Source organism: Fusarium subglutinans (genome assembly GCF_013396075.1).
Source record: "Fusarium subglutinans strain NRRL 66333 chromosome Unknown NRRL66333_c0000065, whole genome shotgun sequence".
Classification (NCBI taxonomy): domain Eukaryota; kingdom Fungi; phylum Ascomycota; class Sordariomycetes; order Hypocreales; family Nectriaceae; genus Fusarium; species Fusarium subglutinans.
This window is the reverse complement of record NW_023502128.1, coordinates 161,197-188,441: the sequence shown is the minus strand read 5'-3', so window position 1 is coordinate 188,441 and position 27,245 is coordinate 161,197. Positions and strand designations below refer to the sequence as shown.

The following is a 27,245-nucleotide window of genomic DNA, read 5'->3' as shown; positions in this document are numbered from 1 at the left end:
CACAGCATAGTTGTGTCCAAGATCCAAGCTTCAATCGAATCGAACCTGCTGTTAAGCCCAGACCACTGAGCTCTATAAGCTATCTCCAACGCCGTCTGTCCGCCTCGCATCCGCTGGTAGGGATGAGCACCATATGCAAGCATAAGTTCCACGAGTAAGTCACCAGCTTCGTTCCGTAGACACATTGGCCCCAGCGCGGAGGAGAAACATGGCGTTCCAGATGTGATTATGGTATAATGCAAAATGTAGAGGGGCAAAGCGGCCGATTGATTCCTGCCTATTTACGTCTTCCCCATGGTCGACTAGGAATTTGATGAGGCTCCCTTCATAGGCAATTTGGAAGAACCGGGAATTGACGATATCGCCCGCCATTTCAGGCCGGCAAGTCTTCTCAAGGACCGTTTCGTTGGGCGATTTGGCAGCGATGGATAGGAGGCTAATGCCTTTCGGGCTTCGGGTATCTCTTCTCTCTCCTCGAGCTTCAATCAAAGCTCGTATCGTATCTCTGGTAGCTTCTAGGTCGTGAAGCCCATTGATGCGGTGCATAAGATAGTCGAACGCAGTCCAGCCATGAGCATCCTCCTCCGCGATGTTGAAGTGATCAGCCAGTGATGTTAGACATTCATAACGCCCCAGCCTCGCTGCTTGATGAAGTGGTGTCCGCCCCAATTGATCTCTAGCGTTCTGATAACTAGGTCCCATTTTTGCCAAAATATAGTGCAGAGAGATTAAATGTCCCACTGTAGCTGAAAAGAAAATGGGTTGATATTGAACGTTTGGCGGTTCGATAACAAAATCGTCAAGTCTCGTCTCTGCCTCAATTTCCGAAGGCATTTCTTGTTCCAGAAACTGCTCAGTGGCACGATGATGTCCGAACAACGAAGCCAGGGCAGCTTTGCCGACAGACCGGTGGCAACTTATAAGACCAGTCTCGGGTTCAAGCTCTGTCAGGCGATAGCCGCAGTCTTCTTCTAGGACTTGGGCAGCCATGATCAGCCACGGTCTGGTGAAAGGTGTCGTGTCATCAAACAGGCTAAAATACGTGGCATGGAGATCTGGGTTGATGTCTCTCACCAACGTATTATGGTCAAAATTCTTGAGCGCAATAGAAATGGCTGGCCCAATTGCGCAGCGAGTACAATGAGTAAGTGGAAAGGCCTTGGTCTCGAACGGCTTGTTCGCATTGATCGTAGGCATGATCCAAAAACTCATCAGGACGTAAAGAACGATCCCGGAGCATCACTTGTGCTTCTCCCAGGGCCTTGTTAAACACTCGTGTCAGGTCTCTAAACTTTGCAGTGGAGAGAACACCTAGTGAGAGATACAGAATGCAGCTTTCAGCTGCCGTTCGGTGGGCCTGCACGATTGTTATAGAGCCTTGCCACAAATACGTCCCTCTTTCGATTTCTTGCCGACTTGCAGATTTGTCATCAGGGCTCAGAAGGAACGCTTTGGCAGAGCGATGAACGAACATTATCCTGTTATCAAACTCAGCAACAAAACCCCCACATGTTCTGGCCAACCATTTCTGGAAGCTCTTGTTAGAAGGGTGTGCCATATCATTTTCAAGATAGACAGTCCTGCGGTCCTGAACATGCAGTGCCACGTTTAATTCGTGCAGGGCCATGGGCTTTTCGGCAGCAATCATGAGACGAAACAGCCTCGTGACTTTCCTTCTCTCCTCTTCAGAGATGTCTCTTAACATGTCCTCATATGCTCGGAATAGAGTCCCGGGCGGACGTTGAACAAGTTGTTCCCACTTCTTCACTGTATCATCTAAGTTCTGTTCCAAGACGTCAAAAACACTGCTCACCCAGAGGTAAGTCCTTGGCTCAGAGGGAGATTGCTCCAAGGCCGAGGCAACTAGTTGCCATGTATCTTGAGTCATAGCCTTGGTCAACAAGAGTTGCCGGAGATGATGGGCTATGACGACGTTGATGTCTTCCAGAAGATCTATACTCCTCAGCTGAACCGGGACGTCGCACCCCTCGAATGCAACATCCCTTTTCTTTGATTCTTCGCTCAGCTGGACAGAATGCATCGACTCGAAACCCCGAAAGTCTTCGAGAATATCCGGATCTTCTCTGGTCATAATGAGAAATTTGACTCGCGGGGGGTGGCTAAATTTGCGACACAGAAATTTGCGCAACAGCTGATTAAACTTCTTTCTCTCGGCGTCTCCGCACTCATTCAAAGCATCCAAGACGCAAACAATCTGTCTCTTGTTCGGGTGACCTACAATCAACTCAAACATCCTCCAGAGTGAGCCAAGGTCAGAAAGCAAGTTCGGTCCAAGAGCCTGGACCTCGGCAATGCATGAGTCAAAGAGGCTGCTTAAACTGCACAGAATCTGATGAATCATGGCGCTCAAAGCATTTGGGATACTCCTCTCATTCTCGCTGAAGAAGAAGTATGCAACAGTTGCAGCTGGGTCGCCGAATGGAAGAACGTCTTGGACTAGGTATCTTGCCAAGACCGACTTTCCACAGCCAGGGCCCGCGCTGATGAGCAGGAGCCCGAATTTCTGTTGGTTCCATTCGGTAAACTTTGCGTGTTTTCGTAGCCACTCGCAGGTCCCAGGGACTCGGGGTGGTATGGCCTCCATCAGTTGCTCATAGCAGGTCGTCTTAAACCGGCCTATAGCGGTGGCTCTCTCCCCCAGCTTTGTCTGCCCGAACTGGTGCCGTAGGTGAGCCAGAGTCGTCTCAGTGTTGCGGGCAATGTTGCCAAAGATGCTATTGCCATGCCAATCTGAATACTGCAACAATTCTTTCTCCGCATCGCGCTCACGCTTCTCCAATTCTTTATTACGGGTTCTCCAGTCGTTAGAACCGAGTATTGTCTTGACTCCGCGGATTACCGGATGCTTGTCATAGCAATGTGTGACGCTCCGCATTTGATATTCTAGCATTGACTCGTATACGTTCAGAATTCTCTTCTCAAGTGTTGCTTTAAGTTTAGAAAGTTGCCGGTTGTCTTGCCACTGGTCCATGACAACGTAGCTACCGAGACCAAGGTACCATTCCATCTTTGAGATGACATGGTTGAGACCTTCGACCATTGCTTGCTCTTGGAGTAAAGATCGTGTAAGAATCTATAAGACTTGTCAGGACTGAGATTGCAATCTTGTATTAGGCACATCTGTCTTACCGGTAGAATAGCACAGATACCGGACCAAGCCATCGCCGCAGGAGGCTGGGAAGACATGATGGCATCGCCAACCCCTTTCAAATCTACCACCAGAGTTGATAGGGTCAAGACTCCTTCTTTAACTGCTTCATGAGTCTTTACTTTCTGGATGCTCTTCTCCACTGCTAGTTTCATCAACACTAAGCGATATTGCCCATTGATGTCGGAAAATCCGACTTGGTTCTCGCCGGAATCTCCTAAGTTTTGAATAAATTTAAGCTCATATGACAACAAATAATGAACAACTAGTGTTAAATACCTCCAATTATATCCTCTTTTAAGATCTTTTCAAACGTGGTTACAAGGTCGCCGTTATTCCTTTTGATCGCGTTGTATGCCTTGTTCCACAAAAGAATTGGGTCGTCGGGTGCAAGATCCAAGTCTGATTCGTCCAGTTGCTCTTCCCATAGCGGCTTTTCATGTTCCGCAGGCCCATGGTATCCAGGCGTTGTCAAAACGGGCTCGTGTATAGGCTGCTCTACTAATGCGACAGTCGAATCCTCTCCAGGAATAGTGACATTAGCTGGTTGGACTGACGTTGGTACTAGTGAGCGAACGACTTTTCTGATTGACCACTTGGAGTTCGACATTACTGGAGATTAATGAAGAGCTTGAATTTGATTGACTAGACGTCAAGGCCAATGTTGCAACCAAAGTTTGGGGAGCTCAGTTAAATTGTAAACTGGGATACTGAGGTATGCTGTTCTTATTTCCCTACTAGCCCCTGCATGCCTAATGATTTGGCGCAGATCTTTACTTGAAGTGGTGTGTCTTACATGGCGGGGTTACGAAGGCGACGTGGCTCACGACAGCACCTGTCTAGAATCATATCATTTTTCGAAAGTGAGCAATAAATTCATCCTTTGTCACATAATAGAGCTCGTAGAGCTCTTCCATTGGCCGCAGGTTCTGCACTGGGCCGTGCCGATCTGGGCTAAAAGAACTTTACTGAGGCGTGAAGCAGAAAGGACTGCTTATCTTGACTTTTCAGCTCCCCACTGTCGGTTCTTGGCGTTCAGTTGAGGCCATTATTAACGCCTCGTTTGGCCTACGTGTCTCACTACCCCGCCCTACTTACTACTTGAGTAAAGATAGTATTAAACCTATAGAGAGTTCTAAAGTAATATTTATAAGAAATAAGCCTTGTTTTCCTAAAACAGAAAGATTATATAATTGATTATCTTTCTTTTTAAGCTAGCTAGATAGACAGGAATTACCTTAATTTAATTAATTAAATAAGTATTAATTTAATAGATATTATACTTAGTTTTAAATTTTAATAAAATTATAAGTATATTTAAAATAAAACTATTTTATAAAATATATCTATTTTATTATAATTATAAAGAAATATTATAATAGGTTTTTTTTAAATACTTTTATTATAAAATAATAAAAAACTTAATAATAGTTCTATATATATACCTCTAATAAGTTACCTATCTATTCAAAACCTATAGTAATATAAGTAATTCAATCCCCGCCCCCATCTCTGAGATTTACTGCAACCCGTATTGAGACACTGTTTCCAAGATATGTCATTCGAAGCGTCTAACAATGCACTATCACCGCTTCAAACTGCACCGCCATGGAGTGTAATCCTGTTCACTTTCAGCGATAGAGACACCGATTCAGAGCTGGTGGTTATGTGCAACAACAAACGCTTTGTCATACGTCTCTCAGCCGACACCTTTTCTGAATCGCCCAAGTTGAAAGAACGTTATCTCTTCTTCTTGCAAGTTGCCGAAGAGTTCGAACTAGATGGTGTCACTGTCGAGGACTTTTGGGATTGGATTGTCGGCCCTCTGTTCCCCATTTTCCGGGAACTGCCGACTCCAGACCAAGCGGCACCCCAGACCCTGGACGGCTTTTTCAACCCCGAGACTTTCGTCTATACGTTTCGAACGGTCTCCGATGAGCGCATACCACAGCTAGACAGTGACACCGAATACCAGCCTCTATTCGGTATTTCTGTTCCAGATGAACTCTGTGCGCCATGGAAGTCCTTTGATCCATCTGAAGTACAGATTCGTCAGGAGAATGTGGTCGGCCCGCCTTCTCATACGCCGCACAAAGTTGTTTTGAAGGACGGGACAATGGCATTTCTTAAGCTCGCGCGCCGTGGCGACAAGCAGTTCCTCACAAATGAGCTGGATACATATGGGAAGATCGACAGAGCACAACTTGACAACAAGATGAAGATTTCACGCCTCCACGGCCTAGTGCGGAAAAGCGATGGTGTTATTTACGGTCTTTTACTTACTTATATTGACTGTAAGCGTGTGACACTGTCGTGTGCAGTGAAGCCCGGAACCGAAGTTTCACTAAGGGAGAAATGGGCTGCACAAATTGAGGAAGCTGTTGGTCAACTACATTACGCTGGGATTGCTTGGGGAGATGCAAAGCCGTACAACATCCTAATTGACGTGAATCATGATGCTTGGCTTATTGATTTTGGTGGTGGTTACACGGAGGGATGGGTGCCAAAGAACCTTAGCGGGACAATCGAAGGTGATCGCATTGCTCTGGAGAAGATACTAGAATACATCCGCAACTAGAAGATCAGTTAAGAGTTTGTTTATTTCCTCTCATCATTTGACAGTCACTTATTTCCCTCACTATCTGTACATATCTTGCGCTCAAGCCAACTAGTCACACCGTGTCGGACGAAGGGCCTGGACCCCACAACATTATGTTGGTCGTGAATAGTTAATTGTTTCACGTATATAAGCAAAATGGTGGTAGGTCTCCGTGCATCCGTTCACTCTACCTCAAATGTACACCCCGGCCAATTGGCCTTGCTAAGCGTTGTTGCCTAACCCAAGTTCACACCGCTTTCTGCTCTAGTAACTCATTAGGCAACACAGCTGTAGAACCCACGAGATGCATTTCCTATCATCCTCTTTTATAACTTGGACTTTTCCTAAATTGAACTGAATATCTGCTCAGTGAACACTTTACAATTTTTCGGAGACCACAGCACATCAGAAACTAGCAAATATGGCATCGTCCTTTTTTGCACTTTCGCAAACCCTTGGAGGAATCACCCGCACTAAGATCAGTGAACTTGAAAAGCAGCGCACTATTTACGAATCACGAAAGGATAAAGTCTTGGACCAGGCCAATATAGAACTTGATCAAACTTCAAGAATCAATATTCTCCTAGAGGGAGTTGAGAACTTCAACGCTGAGGCTTTCCAAAGCCCTGCAGTCAAGAACATCAAGCACTGGCTCAGTCAGTCGAAATATGATGTTTCTGTTCCAAGCGAGTTCATGCAGGCCCACGAAGAACTTCTTCGGTCGCACCTAGAGGTTCCAAGTCGGAAACTAGCACTTGGCCACCTGTACGCTCGGCTCATCACAGAATGGATGACTGCCTCTCTCAACGACCGTCCGGCCTCGGAGGAAGAATCCTACGAGGTTTTGGATCAACAAAAGGAGAGACTGCAGGAGCTGTGCGATAAGTTTGAGCGAGTAGTCTTTGAGCCGCTCGAAACCGATGAAGTTGAGATTGACCTCTACCTCAACGAGCTGTTCCAAGGTGAACAGAGTGAAGAGGGCGCCAAGTCACTCAAGGCACTGAGAGAAACAATCGGTGATTCATGTAAAGAAATCTTTGGCGAAAAAGCGCCATTTGATTCTACGACGCTCACGTGGTGTATTAATGGGCTACTAGCTGAGGATTTGCTGAGCGACCAGAAACAGGCCATTCTTCGAGACTTTCTTGAGAAACCGGTTGTTTTGGGAGAGATTGCCGATGTCCTCAATATGCGTTTCTCCAACATTGACAGTTGGGAATGGGATGCTGGTGAACAAGGCAGTAAGTCCTCCAGAATTATTCTCCTCTAGCTGCGGAAGAAGTACCTAACTCTATTGCACTAGTCCCTGTTCTCCCGAGGCAACAGTTGAACGGCAAATACAGAATATGGATGGATGAGGATGTCTTGCAAGCAATTCTCATCCATTATATTGGGATAAAGTGTTGCGTTGCTCTCAAGACGGCTCTCGACTGCTTTATTACACAGTATAGCTTCTGGAGATGGAATACTGGGCCAGATCCTAGCCGTGATGAGAAGCAGCGCCGCATGTATTACTTAGCCAGAGGAGTTACTCCTGGCTCGAATCTCATTAATGAGAGAAGAAGACAGTACGTAGACGAGTTTTTCATGTCACAGCTGCCGGAAGATGTCGAGACGATTGGGTCGGGTGGTTATACCGATCCAACAGAGGAGCAAGACACCTCCAAGAAGCCCAACATTAAGCAGAGCCTACTACGAACACTTGCCACAGAGGCCACCATACATAAAACCTTGAAGGGCGAAGTGTCATTGATACAGACCGACCTGGAGTGGTTTGCCACGGGTCTGTCCCATACAACTATTTTTGCCACTATGCGATTCTTTGGCTATACCGAAAGTGCCATTTTGTTCTTCAAGAAGGTTCTACAAGCGCCTCTCAACGTGCAGTCTTCCCCAGACTCGCCATTGACGGGCAGTCCAAGAGTCCGCCGTCGTGGAGTGCCGATGGCTCACGCGCCAGAGAAGCTTCTTGGCGAGCTTGTTCTCTTCGTTATGGATGTTGTAGTGAATCAACAGGATGGCATGTTACTCTACCGTCTCCACGACGACCTATGGCTATGCGGCGAACCACTGCACTGCAAAAGGGCTTGGGCTGCTATGAACAAGTATGCTAAAATCCTCGGCCTCACCTTCAACAGGGGTAAAACCGGCTCTGTGTACATAACAGAGGAGGGAAAACAGCGAGATGTCGATGTTGCGACCGCTTTGCCTGAGGGTCCAGTCCGAGTTGGGCATTTATCTCTTGACCCCAAGTCGGGGATCTGGGAAATCGACCGTGAGGAGGTAGAGGGGCATATGAGGCAGCTGAAGAAGCAGTTGGACGGATGCATTAGCGTGCTGGAGTGGGTGCAGACATGGAATAGCTGCATGGGACGGTTTTTTAGTCATACCTTTGGCGAACCAGCACACTGTTTTGGTCTGCATCACGTTGAGAGCATCCTCGAGACTTACCAGATGATGCAGAAGTTCTTATTCCCTGTGGCGCCAGATTCATCACAGAGCAGCCATGGAGCTGTCAGTCACATCAAGCACATGATAAAAGACCGCTTTGGGGTAGATGTCCCCGATGCATTCGTCCATTTGCCTGAACGTCTAGGAGGACTCGGCCTACGGAATCCCTTCTTGCCTATTCTGATGATTCGGGACAGCATTGCAAAGAAGTCTCCGACCTCGATCATTCAACAATTTTTCGATGCAGAAAAGGAGAGATATAAGCGATACAAGAAACACTTCGACTCTCTGGCAAGTATCGACAGCCGCATCAACGAAGCTGTCAAGGCCGCAGGAAGTGCAGGAACAGTCAGCTCTGAAACGTTCAAGAATCTGCTATCGGCTGAGGAGCTCGAAAGCTTCTTCAGCATCGAAGAGTACGCAAAGCACAGGGAGTTGACGAGTAACGCCTTGTTGGAGGCTTACGTGGCGTTGAAGACTGTACCCGTCGACATTAGCCCTGACTTGGACTCTGATGTTTCGCGTACCCTTAACTACGACTTGGGCGCCAATCTAAATAATTCGGACAGCAAAACGAAAGAAGTTCGGTGGGCACTGCAGATGTATCGGGATGTGTTGCGCCGCGACTACGGAGGTTTGCGTCTTGTGGACAAGGAACACCTGCCGCTAGGTGTATTGACATTGCTACGGAGTAGGGCAGTAACGTGGACGATGGTTTTATAGTATAGCCTTCCAGTTGCCAAATCTCAGGAATAGAGTCGAGAGCCATGAAGGTTTCTACCATCTGAGTGTGGTGCAAATTGATCTATGCTAACGATAGTCTAGATACGGCCATGTTGCTCCTTGTTGTTAGACTGAGTACCTATAGGTGGGAGAATGCACATATAAACCACCTACTACATATCTTCAGTAAATACCTGACACCTCTTTAACTGTCTAAATCCTTTGTTATCCAGATGTATCATTTGTAGTTGAGAGTTATGGCTGAGAGCATAAACCAGCAGACAGAACTTGGTAAGAAATACTATTCCTGCTTGATTCCAGAAAGTCTATGAAGCCGGAAGAGCAACCGCTTTTGCATATCCAATGACATCAAGGTCGCTAGCTCAGATGTTAGCAGTTGCTCAATGATACTCACATGGTGAAGCTTACGAATCACAGCATATGGCAGATATGTCCCAAGCAGAGTCTGCTTGGCCTCACGAGTGATAATCTCCGGACCCAGATACCACATATCATTGCAAACTACAGCCGTGCAAAGGCCAACCACTGCACCATAGACGACGCCCGCAAGCTCAGCAGAGCCAGACATGCGCTGTTTGGAAAACAGTGCGCGGGTGAGGTAGATTGCTAGAGGGAACTGCACGACAAGCTCAACATAGACTAGGAATTCGAAGAAGTGCCCGGGGATGTCGATGTTGTAATAAGGATCTGAGAATGTTGTGATGTACCACTGGCGAAATGTGACGAGAAAATGGAATGGCGAGCCACGAGGCTGTAATAGAGACTGTGGATAGAATGGAACGAAATCGATGGCTGATCCAGTCATAAGTTACGGACATGGACATGAGAGACTGATTAGACTTACTAATCATAGCAAATAACTGGAGAGCTACTATCAATAAATATAGATAATCGAGAAATGGCTTCTGTGGCGACATGATAAGGATGTTGGTCGTGTTAGCCCAGATGATTACAGTACACTTGTCACGACACAAAAGGTTATGAGTCAAATTGTAAATATGAAAACAAGAGAAGAGCGGATCACTTAAATACCTTGCCCGTGCATTGATGCCAGCCCCGAACGTCCCGAGATGAAGTTTATTAGTGCTGCAACTGTACCGGCAAGGCACCACGATGATTGGGCAAAAAGTTGGCGATAAGCGCAAGGAAGTAAATTGTTGGTCGGCAGATGTCTGAAGTAATGTAATGTGTGTCCTTTTCTTTCTTTTTTTTCTTTTTTTTTTTTTTTTTTTTTTTTTTTTTTTTTTTTTGGGCACTTGTGTATTAGAAATTCATATCTTCCAGATCAGTTGGGCAAAGTTAACTCTGCGTAAGGTAGGTAGGGGTCGGTGGCTATAGCTTGAGCCTCAGCACGGCTGTTCTCTTCGGAACCAATGCGATCGACGCACGCCTTGAGATAAAAACAGCCTCAGCGCCCGACGCATCACATACTCTAGTAACAAGTATTTTTAGTTCTTGAAATATAGGGATGAATATTTTCTAGAGCTTCCATATGCTGATTCCCGTTCCATGCTGCAAGACTCAAACAATACGCAAACCTCGTCCAGAAGCACAACGATATCATGGAACGCGGTGCTAATCACTTGTTTGAGCATATTCCCTATTTTATCTGTGATATTAGGTACGTTGGGGATGTTTTAATTCCATCTCTCACTATTGGAGTCCACTGAAATTCAAGTCATGATGACGATTGAGATGACGTCAACCATCGGCAGAAGCCTTTTTACCATGACTTCAATGAAGCATCCTATCTCAACCTAGACAAAACAAAATCTCACTTGTCAACTCCTCTCACCTCTTAGCTACTCTCAATATGGTGATCCAATATCAAGGGTCTCAGATCCCCATCTCGTTCGCATCATGCAGCATCCCCATGAAGATCAGGGCCAGCCTTCCCGACAAGCTAGGCGCCATTCGAAAAGCCGGCTTCGACGGAATTGAGCTTTCTATGCCTGATATCCTTGACTATGGAAAGCTTCTCAGTGGATCTCAACCAAAAGAGGACGACTATGATACGCTTGCCGATGTTGTGAAGCAGATCAAGGCGTTGACGGATGAGTTGGGCCTGAAGATTATGATGCTTCAGCCTTTTGCGAATTTCGAAGGTTGGAAGAAGGGCGAACATGACGACCAGAGGAAGAAGGTTTTTGAAAAGGCGCGTGGATGGGTCAAGGTTATGGAGGCTGCTGGTATCACTTTGCTACAGGTAAGCTTCGATACTACATTCATGGGATTAGCCACTAATCACTCGCAGGTTGGCTCATCCGACTCGGAAGGCATCTCATCCTCATTCGACGACTTGGCCTCCGATCTCGCAGAACTAGCAGATCTTCTCGCCGAAAAAGGCTTCAGCATCGCCTACGAAAACTGGTGCTGGGCCACCCACGCCCCAACCTGGAAAACAGTCTGGCAAATCGTCCAAAAGGCTAACAGACCTAATATCGGTCTCTGCCTAGACACCTTCCAAACCGCTGGTCTCGAGTGGGGAGATCCCACCACCAAGGACGGTCTCATCAAAGCAAACAGCGATGAGGAGCGCAAAACTCGCTGGCACAAGAGCCTTGAAGAACTAGCTGCCACTGTGCCAGCAGATAAGATTTATCTCCTTCAGATCTCGGATGCGTACAAGATGGATCCTCCTATCGAGGATCAGAAAGATGAAGAGGGGAGTAGGCCTAGAGCGAGGTGGAGTCATGATTATAGGCCGTTGCCGTGTGATGGGGGGTATTTGCCCGTTCAGGATATGCTGCATGCTGTGCTGAAGACTGGGTTCAGGAGTTGGTTGTCGGTGGAGGTGTTTGATGGGCTTGAGGGGGAGAATACGGATATGAATGAGTATACTGTTGCGGCGGTTGAGTCGTTGAAGAAGCTCATTCAGGTTAGTGAATGATTCAGCCTCATCAGTCTTCTGAGAGAGGTATCATGAGGAGCAATAACAAAAGTCTCATTACGATTGTTTCTTATTTCCTGCTATCTATATATTCCTCTTTGCCTTTTTTGCTTGTCATCATATCAAGATATTTTACTTGTAACAGCAGTATACTCCATCAAGTCATCCAGCGCATTGTCGTGTTCAGTCTCAATGACCTGAGCATGTTTCACCGACCGAGGTGTAATTGAGCAAGGGAATGGCAATGGACTCGAGTTGAAGCCCTCCGAATAAGCAAAGCTACGCAATATTAGCAACAAATCTCCTCCATGGTTACGTCTTCAACTCACATATCAACATCAATGTCTCGTCCGTCCTCATCCTTCTCGGGGTTGACCTCAAATCCCCATAGGATACGCGCGATGTTGAGCGTGACTGACGCAGCTCCGAGGTGCATGCCTGGACAGATTCGTCGACCCCAGCCAAAAGCGCTGTGGCCAAGTGTGCCAGGGTACTCTCGCTTCTCCATGAAACGCTCTGGTCTAAACTCATGAGGCTCTGGGAAATCGGCTTCGTTAAGGTGCACTGGCGTTATCAGCCATTGTCAAACAATCAGTGAATGCGCTACTTACGCGTCCAAAGTGGTGCGATGATGGTGCTTCCCTTGGGGATAAACATGCCCTTGTAGACGTGATCCGCTGTGCTAGCATGAGGTGTGCCTCCTAAAACAGCAACAGGTCTCCATCGAAGAGTCTCGGATGCAATAGCTCTGACATACTCCAACTTGGGCAGATCATCGAATGTGGGAAGTTTATCACTTCCGACTACTCTGTCCAGCTCTTCTTGAGCCCTGGGGATGAAATGAGGTCCGAACTTTACGCAGGCAAGGAGGAAACTTGCGAGTGAGCCCGCGGACTGTCAAAGTATTAGTCACAAAGTTCTTTTCTGTCACGAAAGAGTAGACTTACGGTCTCAACACCAGCACCGAAAGGTGATCCAGCCGTGTAAGCAATTTCTAAGTCACTCATACCCAAGCTCTCTTGCTCTTCAAGAAGATGTTTCGCGAAACAGCCTGGCGCAGTACCTTTGGCGACTTTTTCGCGTACCTCATCCATGAGTTCTGTGTAGAGTTGAATGTCTTTCTGACGTTGTTGAAGAACTTCCTTTTTCCATGGCGCCAGGAAGCCAGGGAGATACTTGAGTGCGGGATAGCGCTCGACGGCGTACTTTCCGGGAATACTATAACATTTGTTAGCTTAAGATCAGGTTTATAGTAGGTTTGGAGCAGGTTTAGTAGGTTTAGAGTAGATGCAAACTTACTTGACCATAGTCAGACGCTCCATGGCCTCAGCATTGCGCCTCACCACAATATCACTCCTCACATCCTCAACCCGCCGCCCATAAGTAACAGTAACGATAACCGACGCAGCATATCTTTCCAAATGCATCCTAAAATCAGCAGGCCTCTTCAAAAGATCAAACATCAGAACCTTGGACTCAAGGCTCTGAATCGGTCTGTACGTCTCACTCTGCCTCTGCATAAACCCACTGTGCAGCAACTTTCTCCACCGTCTCCAATACGAAGCATACGGCGCCATAAGACCTCTCATTCCACCGGAAAGTAGTTCACCGCCCATGATGAATCGTGGGCGCGAGGAAAATACGGCGCCGCGCTTCTCGAGAAGATCCCAGGCTGCTTGGGCGGAACCGAGGATTATGGTTGGTGTTGGGCCGAGTTGGAGATAGACGACGTCGCCGTATTGCTGGCTGAGTTCTTGGAACCAGAGCCATGGTTTGCGGATGCCGGTTCTGATGGTTTTGGGGCCTGGGGGGAGCTGGGAGCGGTGGGAGTAGAGCTTCCATTCTTGTTGGAGCTGTACGGAGTGGTTGTGAGTATTGGTAAAGGGACAGCTGTTATTGGTGGATTATGCTTACCCTTGGGAAAATGAGGGCGAGATATGCCAGGCCCAACGCAACGGCAGCGTAGAGAATGAGTTTTACCACCATCTTGTCAGTACCCAGAGCAGGTCTCACAGAGCCTTGCCAGGACTAAACCAGCTTTGACAACTTGGCAAAGGTGATCTGCCTAGGGGAAGAAAGAAACCTCAGGATCTTGATCCTAAATAATAAAAAGACCTAAGGTAAATTTGCATAAACTTAGGATATCTTTTGCTGAGTTTATTTTGACACCTTGTATCAAGGTCTGGTGTTTTCTTGCTCTCTAAGGTGAGGCACGGCTTTGGCAAACGTGACATCTGTGTCTGGAAGTGAGATGTATGTCCCTTGTCAGTCGGCTATCATCCGGTAATAAAAGAAGCCGAAAACACACACACTCGCATATATGCAACCGAAACAACCTCAACTGCCACCCTCAACTGCCGAACCCAAAAGACCTGGATAAGCCACCCCCGCGTCAACGACTCATACTAAAGGCATTAAAGGATGCCCTAATGACTCTGACTTCGCGAGGCGAGATGTCATGTTATTCCCAACCCCGCGTTCTAAACTGCAAAAGGTTATGCCGAGATGTTTTAAACCCGGGAGGTCTCCACTGAGCTAGACATTGTGGGGGAGTAAGAAAAGTGCTGATATTGAGATAGGATGTCAGAATAAACTGGTCTAAGAACTATGGAACCTGATGCAAGGTTTGCCTAAGACTTTCTTTCACTTCGGTTAGATGGCACAAGTTTTCTTGTCTTTGCTAGATTGGTGGGACACTCCGATATCCTTGTTTTTCGGTTCATTTTACCCCGACTTTAGATAAAGAGGTTGCATTGCATCTCGTCGGGAAGAATATGCTAAGGATATCGATTGAATCATTACTGTCTCTAGTAACTCTGAACGGCTGCAAAAATGAAGAGTGACGCTTGGCTTAGCAAGCCCTTTTTGACCTCCATATTCCTTGGGATAGGAGGGTTCCTCTATGGATTGTAAGTCAATGCGCTTTACCAGTGAATAGAATCATGTTGACGGATTCAGTGACTCGGGTATCATCACGCCCAGCTTGGCGCTGAGTTCGTTCCTCACGTATTTTGGCAAGCCTGACCCTCCCCTTCGAGGAGCTATTGTGTCCATGTACCAAGCAGGAGCATGGCTAGGCAGTGCCTCAGTCGGCATCACCAGCGACAAACTCGGTCGTCGTAAAGCTATTGCTTTCGGCTGCATCTGGGGCGTCATCGGCGGTGCGGTCATGGCTGGCGCCGCTCATGTTGCGATGCTCATTATCGGGCGACTCCTCGTTGGTTTTGCCGTTGGGACCATCACGGGTGTATCTCCCGTGTTTGGAGCTGAAATCGCGAAGACTCATGAACGTGCGAGAGTCACGGCTGTGAATCAGATGATGACAGCCTGGGGATTCTTCGTCGCGCTATGGATCGGTGTCGCGGAGGGGAAGTGGCATAACGCAAATCAGTGGCGCCTTGGCTTTGCGATTCAAAGTATTCCTGCTCTCATTCTTGGCGTTGGTGTTTTGTTTCTCAGTGAATCACCCCGTTGGCTTTGCCTCAAGGGCCGTCATGATGAAGCTGAGAAGGCATTCCGCGCTTATCATTACGACGGAACGAATGACGATTGGTGTCGCACTGAGTTCGCTGTCATCCAGGTCAACATCTCCGAGGAGATGCAAGCTCAGGGTCGTCTTTCATGGGCTGAGCTAGCCAAGACCCCTGCGTTCCGAAAACGTCTCTTTGTTGGTACGTTCGTCTGGGCAGCAGCTATGCTATCTGGTATTTCCTTCGTGCAGTATTACCAGACCGCTATCTACGCGACACTACAGTTCAGTGAGGACCGCCAGCTTCTCGTCAGTGGCCTTTACGGTTCTGTTGGACCAGTCGCTTGTTTCCTGTCATTGTTCTTCGTCGACAAGATAGGAAGAAAGAAAATTCTGGTCATCAGTTCGTCGCTATTGTCGCTATGCTACTTGATCATTACGATCCTGGCTGCTGAATTCCCCGCTGTCCCTGGTATGCCGACCAATGCTGCGGCGCAGAGGGGTTTGATTGCGTGTATTTTTGCTGTTTCGGCCAATTATTCAGCTCTTCTTGGGCCGATGACTTGGATCATTCCGTAAGTCTCAGACACCTGGAGTATCCTTACCTTTACTAATCGTAGCAGGCCTGAGGTTTTTACCACAGAGCTACGCGCCAAGGCCAACGCCATTGTGCAGGTAGTTCACTATTCCATCAGTCTGATCATCACGCAATGCTCGCCCATCGCTTTAGCAGCCGTGGGCTGGAAATACTACGTCAGTTGAGCCTGAATCACTCTGAGCTCTCATATTCTAACAATTTTCTAGATCCTGTTCGTCCTCACCAACGCCCTTTGTGCTATTGTCTTCTTCTTCGTATACCCCGAGACACGAGGTAAGTCAGAGCTCCGGATTTGGTTTTCACAAATTAACGAATTGTAGGCAAATCACTGGAAGAGATTGATGAGATCTTTGGTGATGTCAAGATCGTCCATGAAGAGGATGTCCGGTTCTCCGAGAAGAGTGGCGTCGAAGCGATTGAAACAAGGGATCAGCGCATTGCGCAAGGATCTTAGAAGACCTCCCATGGAGCTAGACTTATGGTATCTGATGACGGTGTGAAAAATTAACAAGCCACATCAGAAGACACAATGCAAGAGGAATTATGAGCCCCGCCGACTAATAGTCGGATTTATATCGATATTTAGTAAATTATGTCCTATAATACTCAGGTATTCCTTTCTAATGACTAAGTATATACAAATAAGTTCCAAGCATCAAGCTCGGATATTGTGCGCATCAGGGAGCTTAGAGGCACTGAGAGTACCAATCACTGTGCTTGGTGCACTTCAACCCAGAAGCGCACTTGGTAGGGCCGGTATAGCCAGCACCACCACCGCACTGAGCGTAGGCAGCAGCAGAAGCGCTTGAGGCTGTCTCCTTGACAGGCTTGACGGCAGTTTGAGTGGCAGCCTGCTTGACAGTGGTAGTAGTGGGCTTAGCAACAGCAGTCTTGGTGCTAGCAGCCTTGGACGAGACAGGAGCAACAGCCTTGTCGGATGAAGTACCCTTTGAGGCAGAGCTAGAGGCAGTAGATTGCCAGCCGCGCTCACGAGAAAGCTCATACCACCAGTTCCTCAACATCCAGCCATCAAAGTCAGTGACCTTGGTGGATGAACCAGCAAGCATGATGAAGTTGGTCTGCCCGGTGGGAGTCCAGTCGTAGAAATCGTCAAGGGCAAAGGTATGACCGATCTCGTGCTCAAGAATATGAATGTCCTTTTGACCAAGGAGATCCATAAAGTACTCCCGGCCAATACGTTGCCCCCAGTCACCACCGGCTCCGCCCTGCATACCGTCGGTCAGCCAGAGGGAGTTATCATAGTGTCGCTCAGCGCCTCCGGGGCAGCTGCTGTAGTCACCGTCCTGGTGGAAGAAACGGCCACACTTCTCGGAACATTGAGGAATGCCGTCGGCGTTAGTGTCAGTGTAGATATCGAGACCTTCCGTGGAACCCTGGAGAAGACTCTTGTTCTTGACAGCCCATCCAACGACATTGATCTTGACTTCCTCGTAAGGAAAGTTATCATAGCCGGAAACCCACTTCATCCAAGCACTATACGAGTCCTGAAGAGCAGCAGCAACCTTGGTGCGCTGCTCAGCAGTCACAGAAGCGCTAGACTCCCAGCGAACGCAGACGTTCAGCTGGCCCTTTCCAGCAATGACTTGGTCCCAGCCGTAGTTCTTGAAGCCGAGCGCGTCGCTGTAGGTCTTGACTTCGTGGTCCCAGACTTCTTTGAGGGGCGTGGCGATATCGGAGGGAGGGTTCCAGCCGGATTGGCGCTTGGTGGGACGGTTTCGGGGGATGGATGTCCATGAGCGGGATTTGAGAGGTGTGAGGGCCTTCCAGACGGAGCCGTCGAGATCGGAGGTGGCGGAGTTGGGGTGGACTACGGTCGACGTAGCGAGGGCCATGAGGCCAGCGGCGGAAGAGAAACGCATGTTGGCGAGTGAGTGAAGATAAAGAATGTGAGGTAGTTAACGAGTGTCGGGTTGGAGAGAAACGAAGGAACAGAAAACGAATGTCTACCAGAGATGCTTGCTGGGCTTCAACTTACACGTTCTAAGCTCAAGATATATAGAATCAATCGTTCAAATCGGACCACATCCTATTACGAGATGGTTAAAGAGTCTAATTGGCGGGATAATAAGACGGAAACAATAGCTTCTCCATCGTGAGAAACTGATCCATAATTCTCGGGCTATTCAAGGATAGGGCTTTTATGTCTGTGCTCCTCCTGTTTCTCAATCTCCTAATATGGTTCATCTCCCCGGTATGGCATGTCATCGTGCCCAATAGGGCAGTTTTCGGTATGATGTTGGCGCCCGTGTATTCTCCCTTGTCGTTGACCAGATCTTTGGGATTGTCGTCGGCGAACCTTAAAATAAGCTTCGAAGTTGAAGATACTTAAACAGTCTTTTGAGTTTACCTATTTTATGCTTAAACATACTATCCGTCGAATCTCATTTTCACTGGAGCTAATGCGAATTTGCTCAATGGAAATTCTTGCTCCCGATTTCAGCAATCACGGAGCCGCTTGAAGAGCTCACACGGAAGCTCGTATTTTTGCAGTTCATCTCCGCCAAAACTTCCTTCGTTTCAGGCCATCATCAGCCAGCAAAACCGCACGGAACCTACCATTAGCGTCGGTCTACTCTGTTCTTTGGTGGTGGTGCTAATGGTCTGTTTCATGTTCTAGCGCTTGGTTCATCCTTAATCTGACGCCAGCAAGGTTAACCCGAACCCGCGCATAGAAATGGATCTGATAAGTGGATATAAGATCGCGTCCGAATCTTCGGATTATTGATCTATATGTGAAGACTTAAGGAAAATATCACGATGTGTTGGTATGTTTCATTTAACTTATCCGCGCATCCCTTATGGCACGTGAGCTGTACCCGACGCTGCTTCAGCCCAAACGGAGATTGGTCCCAGTGACGTCTTGCAAGCCTACCTCTTATCCAAACTGGATTTTCGAACCTCTCTCATCACTAAAAGCCGCCCAGAAAGACCTGGAGCGCCCAACGCTCATGCGCTCTCTCCCAAGTCACTCAAGATATGTCGCCAGTTTGACCTGAACGCTGATCATATCAAAATGCTAGATTTACCAGATATGACGCATAGTGGTGCAATTTTCACACAAATCTCTTTAGTAAAGTCTTAGAACAGCTTCCATGTGAACTTATAGGCAAGCGTGTTCTCGATCATACACCTAAGGATACCTAGTCTAAAGGCGCATGTCAGGGAATATCTGGGTGAAAGGTTACGGAATGAATATCTCGTGGATATTCTGGAAAGATTGTCGTTTTTTTCTTTAGCGCAGCCCAAAGTTACAGTCACTATAACAACTCTTTCCAGGTCGATCACATCAGTAATCCCGACAATACTTGATATACGAAGTAACCATACAGTTTCTCTTGCACTTGCTGTATCTCTTATTTACAACTCATGTGACCGTTATCACAGTCCCGCATTCACACACTGATATGCCAACTTGCCACTACCATCTTCGGCTTTGACTCCCCAACACAAGGCAGCCGAGTTCTCCATCTCCTTCTTCGGGGCCACATTCCATTTGACTTCGCCTGCCCAGACCATCTCCTTATCTGTAGATTCAGCTAGAGAGGTGTCGAGTTGCCACTGGCCCACGATGAATGGTTTCCCATCTTCTCCTAGACGCTTGCGCGGGAGTGTTCCTTGTCCTGGGGGGGTAACGCACTCATCCTGACATGGAAGACACCATGGAACTACCACATCAGGGCCACCACATTCCATCCTACATCCATCGCATTGGAGACAATAGGGAATAGTCACGTTAGGCCCTCCACAATCGAGATAAAACGTCTGCTCAGAGGAAATCGGCTCTTGAGCTTGGACAATACTCAGAATGGCAAGAAGGCCAATGCACTTCCGATACGAGAATGCATTCATAATGATTTGAGCACTTGAGGTATTAAGGACTGCAAAGCCAAGACCTGGGAGGAGTTAGCTGCTTTTGACTCTTATGAAAGCTATTGAAGGTCAACCGACTTGTACTAGGGTCGTGGCAGCGTGTGATTCAGGAGCTTTGGACTGTAATAGCTGAAGTCTTGGAAGATGTAGCAGATAGAGAAGGCACTGGGTCTAGGATAGAGGAACGAAGTCAAGCTTATATAGCAGAAGCTTGTTAGGCCTTTCTTACAAATAACTAATTCGAGAATACTGATACTCATTCGGCATTCCCATGACGTTGTTCAACATGTGAACCAAGCCATCAGATAAGAATCCAACCAATAGCTTTGTTAAAGAAGCATATATAGCATTTAAACTTATGCCACTGATCTTTTTACTTTTTAAAAACAGAAGAGTATCCCAGTTATTACAGGTCAGTATTCGAACGAGATATTTCAGCTTCCATGATGCTCTAAGGTCACTGGCTCTTGGCATTTCTCAGCCCTTCCCAAAAGGTCAGGGCTGGGTCAGATGCATATTCGGCGCTAAGCCGGGAGACCAATAGACAGCGCAAACCTCTATCCGTTCATTATCGGAGAGGTTTTCGCTCAATGTTTAAATAAAGTTGGGGCGCTAATCATCTTTTGCGGACGAAAAGAGCTGTCTCATGACGTCGCGATGCCAAAGGAGGCTTAGGATGCAACTTTAGGTTTTGTCAATCTCAACGAATACGAATATTCTCTTGAAGAAGGTGGGTATTTTCCTCATTTATTGTCTTTGACTGGCAGTACCTGAGATTGTAAGTAATGCTTGTTCAGTCCACTGAGCCTGCCGTCGTTAAACATATTAAAAAGAATATCAATAGTTTTCACGACAATTTCCGGCATATCCATCTCAGCCCTGACCAAATCTCAACTAGTACGAAGTGAATAGTGTTGTATTAGCTACCTGCGCTAACTAACTGTAGGGGCCAACTCCTCGGTGTAAGGTAGGTGAATTTCTCCGTGTGGAAGCTTCCTAGGTAATAGTTTGTATTGAGGGTACCGTGGAGACTAACAGCCTTGGACTCCTTGTAACTATTACCATATCCTCGCCTGGTCTCGGATGCACTCTTAAGCCGTAGTACCAGACTTGGCTTGAGTGTTGCTGTTGGTGTTCGTGTTTGTGTTGGCGGTGGTACCGGTCTTAGCTGTTCCACTGGTAGCACCAGTGTTAGTGTTGGTGTTGGCGTTGTTGGCGGTGGTACCAGTCTTGGCTGCTCCGTTGGTAGTACCGGCGTTCGCGTTCTTGTTGGCGTTGGCACCAGCCTTCTTGCCAGCCTTCTTGCCCTTCTTTCCACCCTTCTTACCCTTCTTATCCTTCTTGCCCTTCTTTCCTTTCTTTCCCTTCTTACCCTTCTTGCCTTTCTTGCCCTTCTTTGCAGCTCGGGCTTCAAGCTCGCCAGCGTCCTCCTCGGTGTCTTCCTCGACATCCCTGGTGGTAAGCTCATGGGTGTCTTCTTCATCATCATCTTCTTCTTCTTCTTCGTCTTCTTCAACATCTCGGGTTTCAAGTTCTTCGTCTCGCTTGCCATTCTTGTTGCAGTTGTTGGTAGCCTTGGCAGCAGCCTTGCCGTGGGCTCCCTGGTGATGGCGAGCGACGAGTCCCTCGATGGCTTCGTCGTCGTCGTCGTCGTCGTCGCGCTTGGCCTTGCATCCCTCGACCGCCTTGGCCTTCGCCTTGTTGCCCTGGTGATGAGGCTATCCTTGTTAATTGATGGATGGGTAGAAGAAAGTGAGAGAACTTACATCGCGCGCCTCAAGGGCATCAAAGACCGGGAGTGCTCTGACTGGAAGAGCAGCAGCAGCCACTAGAGCCTTGAGAGCTGTCAGCAAGACACTAGCAAGTTCATAAAGAGACAGTCACTTACAGCAACTTGTCCAATGCGAGCGCGTGGGACACGGCTGTCCTGAGCAAGGGCCTGAGCAGCAAGAGTGGTGATGATAACGTTGGAGAAATGCATCTTGAAGGATAAAAGATGTAAAAGAGATTAAATGAGTTCTGACCAGCAGGTAAAGAGAGAATTAAGGCAGATTAAGTAGGACTAGCCTATTATGATTAGAGAAACTTGAGATATTGCGTCAAGCAAAGCTCAAGTAGATAAAGAATAGAAGTGAATTGAGTTGGTTGATGAGAATAATATGTGAAAGACATGCCAAGCTTTATATAGCTCTCATCTCGACTATGCTCATCTACGCCAATGCTCTACCTATTTCCCCAGATCCCATGCTCTTGGAGAAGCTACTAGTGCTCCTCTCGTATTTCAACAGTAGTCAAACGTAAGCGACAAGACCAGACCTAACATGTTTTGAAGTTTGTGCAACGATGCCGTACTTCCTTAAAGTCGAGATCCGAATTAACCGATCTACACGAGTGACAGTATCACCAGACTGTACATATGTCTCATACTAGAAGACAAGTGTGCGGCTAGAACGGCCAATCATGAAACTCGGGTCCCGGCCGGAAGCCGACAAGCTGGGCCTGTCTCCTAAAAGCGTTTCAAATAATTGGGTGACCCCTGACGGCTATTACACTTTGGATGGAACCATTCTTTGTTTCGTCTTGGCGTTTCAAGAGTGTTGTTGTAAGCCGATTAACCGTCCAATTACGAAGACACCAATTAAAACGCCAAGAACCTTAGGGCTGGGATAGATTTATGGCATCTTTCGGTTCATCTGCGCCGCCAGTAGAGCCGGGGTGATTCGGCGCCTCGGAACCCGACGAAAAGGGTGGTCTTCTAGTCCTTCTCAGTCAAGACTCACTGGATTAGGCGCTATCGACCATGTGACTTCGATTCAATAGCTTAGTCTATAGGGTAAAGATAGGTTGCAGCTTTCGCCATCATATTCGTATGTCTATCTATCTATGTTGAGCTACCGGTATGAGAGTGTTCCAGGTGAATCCGAGTCAGAGTGAAGCGCTGCAGGAGTTCCCGCGATAATGTGTGCGTAGTTATTAAGAATTCAATTCATTGATTAATGACAGCATATTATTTGACTAATTTAATAGGAAGATCATGCAACATCTCAGAATGATGCGAGTCTACAAGACCTCCTCTTAATCTATAAAATTCACTTATTCGCGTATCCTTGTGGCACGTGAGCTGGGCCCGAGGTCTCTGTCTTCAGCCAAACCCGAATCGGCTTTAGACCCGAAAACAACCTCACCAAAACCAAACCCGAAGCCCCGCCTGAATCATCCCAGACTCATATCAATTGAAACGCGAATCGGATACAGAAACAATGAGAACGACAATTGCGTGTGAGAGGTAACTAACCACATCTTGAATGCCTATATGTGTAGTTCTAACGTGGTTGTAGATGCAGGTAATACCGCTCTTCTAAGATCCAAGACTGCGTCTGACCATTATTAATAGAAAGTCCAAAGTCAAATGCAGACATAATGACCAGCCCCCTTGTGCAGGCTGCATAAAGAGCGGTTGTACTGAGACTTGTGTCCTAAGTGGTCCAATTCTGGGTCAGAGCTCAGGGCCGAAAAGGCCTGCTAAGAGACAGCGATTGAGCGTTGATCAGTCGCGAGCAGATGTCTCGGGTGATGTTTGGCAGGATGTTAATCACGTCTTTCAACTAACGCCCCGAGCGCAAGTTATATCTGCTATCAACTTGTTCAGGGCTCAGTTTCCTGAGTTTGGATTTCTACATCCAGATGATCTTGAGTATCGACAAGATGAGCTCAGTGTAGTTCAAAAACTTCGACTTCTCGTCATTGTTGCAGTGTCACATCGATACTCGGAATCTTACAGCGCAGATATCAACAACAAGAATATCCTTTTTATAGCCAGCGAGGTGCAGAAGAGAGTTACGAGCGGTCCAAGCCTCGCTCTCATTCAGACTTTCCTCATTTTGTCGCTCTGCAACTGGGGAGATGGAGATGGCTTTAATGCTTGGATGCATTGCGGTATTGCAACGAGGATGGCGCAAGGGCTCCTCAGCACTGGTTTCGCAAGCTGTGGTAAAAGAGAGACGCTTTCGGAACTTGAGAAGAGGACATTGTGGACGTGCTTCAAGATGGACAGACTGCTAAGCTGCGGCAAAAGACGACAGGCTATGTTCTCTGACGGAGACATGCACTTCTCGTTACCCGTGAACGACACACAATTTCTCTTTGGGCAGAGTCCTCAAGCAGCACCGATAGATGACAGTTTGAAAGTCTACGGGCCGGATGATCACCTTGTTCTTCTCATTCAAGGTTTGCGTATCTGGTCGAGAGTGCATACGTGGATTGCTGAGGGCGGGAGAAGACAGCCTGGAATGACGGAACCAGAGCAGTGTCCGTTCAATGAGACTTCGGACTGGAGTAAGATGAAGCAGGACTTGATCAAGTGGCGAGAGTCTCAGGATGCTCTGATGCAGTATCCTGCTACCAAAGTATCAGTGCATGCTCAGCGAGGACAGGCTGAGAGGTTTGGGTACATCAACTTGGTCTACTACGTCAGGTAAGCCCTACACCGTCAACTTGGAGTACAATACTTATCAGTAGTAGTTTGCTCTTCCTCTGTCGTGAATTCATCCCCTTCAGTCCAGTAGACGAAGTCAAACCTCGAGGTCCCATCGAACCACCACTCCTCAAAGCCCGAGGCCCTGATTCCTTCTGGCTCCAAAACGTCTTCGATCTCTACGACGCAGCATCCCAAATATCCTCTCTCCTCTCCGATCTCGAACACGTCGGCTGTCCCCTCCGCACCCCCTTCTCCGGCCTATGCGCCTTCTCCTCCACTCTCTGGAGTATATACGGCGCAGCATTCCCAAACTTCATGGGCTTCACGCCGAGTCAAACCTCTGACGCTGATTCTCAAGCTGAAAGGACTATGGCCGTGTTAGTAAGGATAGGCAAGGTTTGGGGATTGGCGGAGGAGTGGATTGATGTTCTGAATACGGCGAAGAGTATCATGACCAGGGTTAGTGAGGGGCGGAGGGTTAAGAAGTCGAGGTATGATTATCCCGAGTTGGAGGATTCTATTCATCTTGCGCCGTTGCAGGGGATGCCGAGGCAGACGTTTGATAGGCCTGCGGGGTTGGTGTCGGCGGATGATGGGTCTAAGTTGCATCAGCTGGTGGCGGGCGATGCTGAGCAGGAGATTGAGGCGGAGGGACTTGGGTTTCTGGAGGAAACAAGTGGAAATGAGTTTGTGGGTGAGGATTGGTGGAGGTTGTTGTCGTTTTGCGATGATCCGCATCTTTTGTCGACGAGTATGGATAATATGGGAGATGAGAATGTAGCGTAGATTTGTCTTCGTTTAATCCCTAAGACGACATGTTCTTTGAATGATATTATCGCGTATCTTGGTCAGTTCCAGTGTTGATAGCTGTTATACCGTTCGCTCGCATCTCCTTAAACCCGAAAAGAGTACCCAGACCCGAATCGCGTGTTCTAAGCCGAGTGGCTTCAGCTCCACTCCAACCTAGATAAGAACCGACAGAACACCATTCTCTTGCTTATAAAGTCCTTCATACATCAGTCCAAATTCTTTCCCATCTGATAGTTCATCTACCAAAGCAACAGCTACATACAAGACACAATGGGCGACCTTCAGCTCTCCCCGGCCTCAGAGCCACATCTCATGCACCGCTCCCTCCTCACCCGTCCAGAAACCGTGACCTCCGCATCAGGCGTCTGGATCACACTCTCATCCGGCCGCAAGATCCTCGATGGCTGCGCAGGCGCTGCAGTCGCCATCATCGGTCATGGAAACACTGAAGTTCGCGATGCAATGGTCGAGCAGATGTCGAGTGTGTCATACGTTCACACCATGGCCTACACAACCAACAGTTCAGAGGACCTCGCAGACTATATCCTTGAAGGAGAGCCTTTTGAATTGACGAGAGCGTACTTTGTTGGCTCCGGTAGTGAGGCTATGGATTCGGCAATGAAGCTTGCGAGGCAGTATCATGTTGAGAATGGACAGCCGCAACGAACTAAGTTTGTTTCAAGGAGGCAGGCTTATCATGGGAACACTATTGGAGCTATGAGTATGGGCAGTTTCGTGGCGAGAAGGGCGCCGTACGAGGGCGCTATTCTTCTCGGCAATGTGAGCTACGTTAGTCCCGCTTATGAATACCGAGTTCGGAAAGACGACGAAACGGAACAAGAGTACGCTCAGAGATTAGTCGACGAACTCGAGGCAGAGTTCCAGGCTGTCGGTCCAGACACCATCATGGCCTTCGTTGCAGAGACGGTCGGTGGCGCAACAGCAGGCTGTATCTCTCCTCCAGCCGGATACTTTGAAGGTGTCGGAAAAGTTTGTCGAAAGTATGGTATTCTTCTTATCCTCGACGAAGTAATGTGTGGAGTCGGACGATGTGGAACGTTCTTCGCCTTTGAGCAAGACGGCGACGTTCGTCCTGATATCGTCACAACAGGCAAAGGCCTCGGAGGAGGATATGCTCCTATCGCTGCGACGTTGGTGCACAGAAAGATCATCGAGACGTTGAAGAAAGGAACAGCGAGCTTCAACCATGGACATACGTATCAAGCTCATCCCGTGAGTTGCGCAGCTGCACTAGCGATCCAGAAGATTATCCGTCGAGATAACTTGGTAGCTCGTGCTGCTACCCTCGGAGCACGATTACACAAGTCTCTTATCGAAATCTTTCAAGATCTGGAGTTTGTTGGAAACATTAGAGGGAGGGGGTTGTTTTGGGGTATTGAGTTTGTCAAGGATAAGAAGACCAAGACACCCTTTGATAGCAAGATTCGGTTTGGCGTCAAGGTTCAGGAGAGGGCTTTTCAGTTGGGTCTGGCTGTTTATCCTGGTTCTGGGACTGCGGATGGAAAAGAGGGTGATCATGTTATTGTGTCGCCGCCGTTGACGATTACGGAGGATGAGATGGATGAGTTGCTTGTGTTGTTGAAGAAGGCTTATGATGATGTTGCTGCTGAATTTAGCTAAGTTGCACAAAATGCGGGATTCATAACCCTCCTGTTTATTCATAATTTGAGAGCTGTTCCTGTTCACCTCCAGTAGTAGCAGTCAGGAGTCATAAGCCGTTGAATTCTATTTATGCGACCTCCAGTGAGCTTCTTCCCTTTCTTTTCCTGCTAGCTTAATCAAGGCCGTCTGTTACATCTACAATCACCATTGTAGGGATACTTCTTGGCCTGCATCATGTTCTCGCCTGAAAGCTCAGCGTAGATGTTTTCGGGATGATATAGCTTGATTACACTGAAATACTATGAGTATCAGTCTATACTGGTTCAAGAGTAAGAGATATTCCACAAGCTTGACTTTTTTATCGATGAGTATAGGTGGCTATGTCATCTTCATTGGTCCTAGCACACTCGTTGCTTGGCATAAGCAGGCGCTGCGCTTCGTTATTCTGCACAAGTGTATCACACTGCGCAGATCTCAGACCATGATTGGTGTGTATTGTTTTCAATCAGCCTAGGTATCAGTGC

At 47.7% G+C, this 27,245-nt stretch overlaps 13 protein-coding genes across 13 annotated transcripts; 6 read left to right on the top strand and 7 right to left on the bottom strand.

The window, feature by feature from the left end:
* Positions 1-159: 159 nt before the first annotated feature.
* Positions 160-990, bottom strand: FSUBG_6323 (ankyrin repeat; the record flags this gene model as incomplete). Its single annotated transcript, XM_036684510.1, has 1 exon — positions 160-990. One exon carries the CDS (start codon positions 988-990, stop codon positions 160-162), a length of 831 nt encoding a protein of 276 aa, XP_036538195.1.
* Positions 991-1,087: 97 nt separating this feature from the next.
* FSUBG_6322 (ankyrin repeat) lies at positions 1,088-3,779 on the bottom strand (the record flags this gene model as incomplete). The annotated part of the gene is made up of 3 exons (XM_036684509.1): positions 1,088-3,094; positions 3,151-3,386; positions 3,449-3,779. 3 exons carry the CDS (start codon positions 3,777-3,779, stop codon positions 1,088-1,090), a joined length of 2,574 nt encoding a protein of 857 aa, XP_036538194.1.
* A 945-nt stretch (positions 3,780-4,724) lies between these two features.
* Positions 4,725-5,747, top strand: FSUBG_6321 (kinase subdomain protein; the record flags this gene model as incomplete). The annotated part of the gene is made up of 1 exon (XM_036684508.1): positions 4,725-5,747. The coding sequence occupies one exon, from the start codon at positions 4,725-4,727 to the stop codon at positions 5,745-5,747; it is 1,023 nt and encodes a 340-aa protein (XP_036538193.1).
* A 442-nt stretch (positions 5,748-6,189) lies between these two features.
* FSUBG_6320 (ubiquitin ligase) lies at positions 6,190-8,942 on the top strand (the record flags this gene model as incomplete). Its single annotated transcript, XM_036684507.1, has 2 exons — positions 6,190-7,009; positions 7,072-8,942. The coding sequence occupies 2 exons, from the start codon at positions 6,190-6,192 to the stop codon at positions 8,940-8,942; spliced, it is 2,691 nt and encodes an 896-aa protein (XP_036538192.1).
* Positions 8,943-9,243: 301 nt separating this feature from the next.
* FSUBG_6319 (uncharacterized protein) lies at positions 9,244-9,814 on the bottom strand (the record flags this gene model as incomplete). The annotated part of the gene is made up of 3 exons (XM_036684505.1): positions 9,244-9,320; positions 9,372-9,755; positions 9,808-9,814. The coding sequence occupies 3 exons, from the start codon at positions 9,812-9,814 to the stop codon at positions 9,244-9,246; spliced, it is 468 nt and encodes a 155-aa protein (XP_036538191.1).
* A 962-nt stretch (positions 9,815-10,776) lies between these two features.
* FSUBG_6318 (dehydroshikimate dehydratase) lies at positions 10,777-11,765 on the top strand (the record flags this gene model as incomplete). The annotated part of the gene is made up of 3 exons (XM_036684504.1): positions 10,777-11,169; positions 11,218-11,632; positions 11,704-11,765. The coding sequence occupies 3 exons, from the start codon at positions 10,777-10,779 to the stop codon at positions 11,763-11,765; spliced, it is 870 nt and encodes a 289-aa protein (XP_036538190.1).
* A 210-nt stretch (positions 11,766-11,975) lies between these two features.
* Positions 11,976-13,839, bottom strand: FSUBG_6317 (oxidoreductase; the record flags this gene model as incomplete). Its single annotated transcript, XM_036684503.1, has 6 exons — positions 11,976-12,132; positions 12,183-12,417; positions 12,465-12,747; positions 12,801-13,071; positions 13,153-13,706; positions 13,768-13,839. 6 exons carry the CDS (start codon positions 13,837-13,839, stop codon positions 11,976-11,978), a joined length of 1,572 nt encoding a protein of 523 aa, XP_036538189.1.
* Positions 13,840-14,685: 846 nt separating this feature from the next.
* On the top strand, positions 14,686-16,374 carry FSUBG_6316 (ascus development 3; the record flags this gene model as incomplete). The annotated part of the gene is made up of 5 exons (XM_036684502.1): positions 14,686-14,762; positions 14,812-15,897; positions 15,946-16,075; positions 16,127-16,193; positions 16,241-16,374. The coding sequence occupies 5 exons, from the start codon at positions 14,686-14,688 to the stop codon at positions 16,372-16,374; spliced, it is 1,494 nt and encodes a 497-aa protein (XP_036538188.1).
* A 232-nt stretch (positions 16,375-16,606) lies between these two features.
* FSUBG_6315 (cellulose-binding family ii) lies at positions 16,607-17,800 on the bottom strand (the record flags this gene model as incomplete). Its single annotated transcript, XM_036684501.1, has 1 exon — positions 16,607-17,800. The coding sequence occupies one exon, from the start codon at positions 17,798-17,800 to the stop codon at positions 16,607-16,609; it is 1,194 nt and encodes a 397-aa protein (XP_036538187.1).
* A 1,519-nt stretch (positions 17,801-19,319) lies between these two features.
* Positions 19,320-19,790, bottom strand: FSUBG_6314 (uncharacterized protein; the record flags this gene model as incomplete). The annotated part of the gene is made up of 1 exon (XM_036684500.1): positions 19,320-19,790. The coding sequence occupies one exon, from the start codon at positions 19,788-19,790 to the stop codon at positions 19,320-19,322; it is 471 nt and encodes a 156-aa protein (XP_036538186.1).
* A 1,112-nt stretch (positions 19,791-20,902) lies between these two features.
* FSUBG_6313 (uncharacterized protein) lies at positions 20,903-21,792 on the bottom strand (the record flags this gene model as incomplete). The annotated part of the gene is made up of 3 exons (XM_036684499.1): positions 20,903-21,529; positions 21,578-21,646; positions 21,700-21,792. 3 exons carry the CDS (start codon positions 21,790-21,792, stop codon positions 20,903-20,905), a joined length of 789 nt encoding a protein of 262 aa, XP_036538185.1.
* A 1,279-nt stretch (positions 21,793-23,071) lies between these two features.
* FSUBG_6312 (uncharacterized protein) lies at positions 23,072-25,074 on the top strand (the record flags this gene model as incomplete). Its single annotated transcript, XM_036684498.1, has 4 exons — positions 23,072-23,088; positions 23,150-23,155; positions 23,206-24,285; positions 24,333-25,074. The coding sequence occupies 4 exons, from the start codon at positions 23,072-23,074 to the stop codon at positions 25,072-25,074; spliced, it is 1,845 nt and encodes a 614-aa protein (XP_036538184.1).
* A 294-nt stretch (positions 25,075-25,368) lies between these two features.
* FSUBG_6311 (ornithine aminotransferase) lies at positions 25,369-26,739 on the top strand (the record flags this gene model as incomplete). Its single annotated transcript, XM_036684497.1, has 1 exon — positions 25,369-26,739. One exon carries the CDS (start codon positions 25,369-25,371, stop codon positions 26,737-26,739), a length of 1,371 nt encoding a protein of 456 aa, XP_036538183.1.
* Positions 26,740-27,245: the final 506 nt, after the last annotated feature.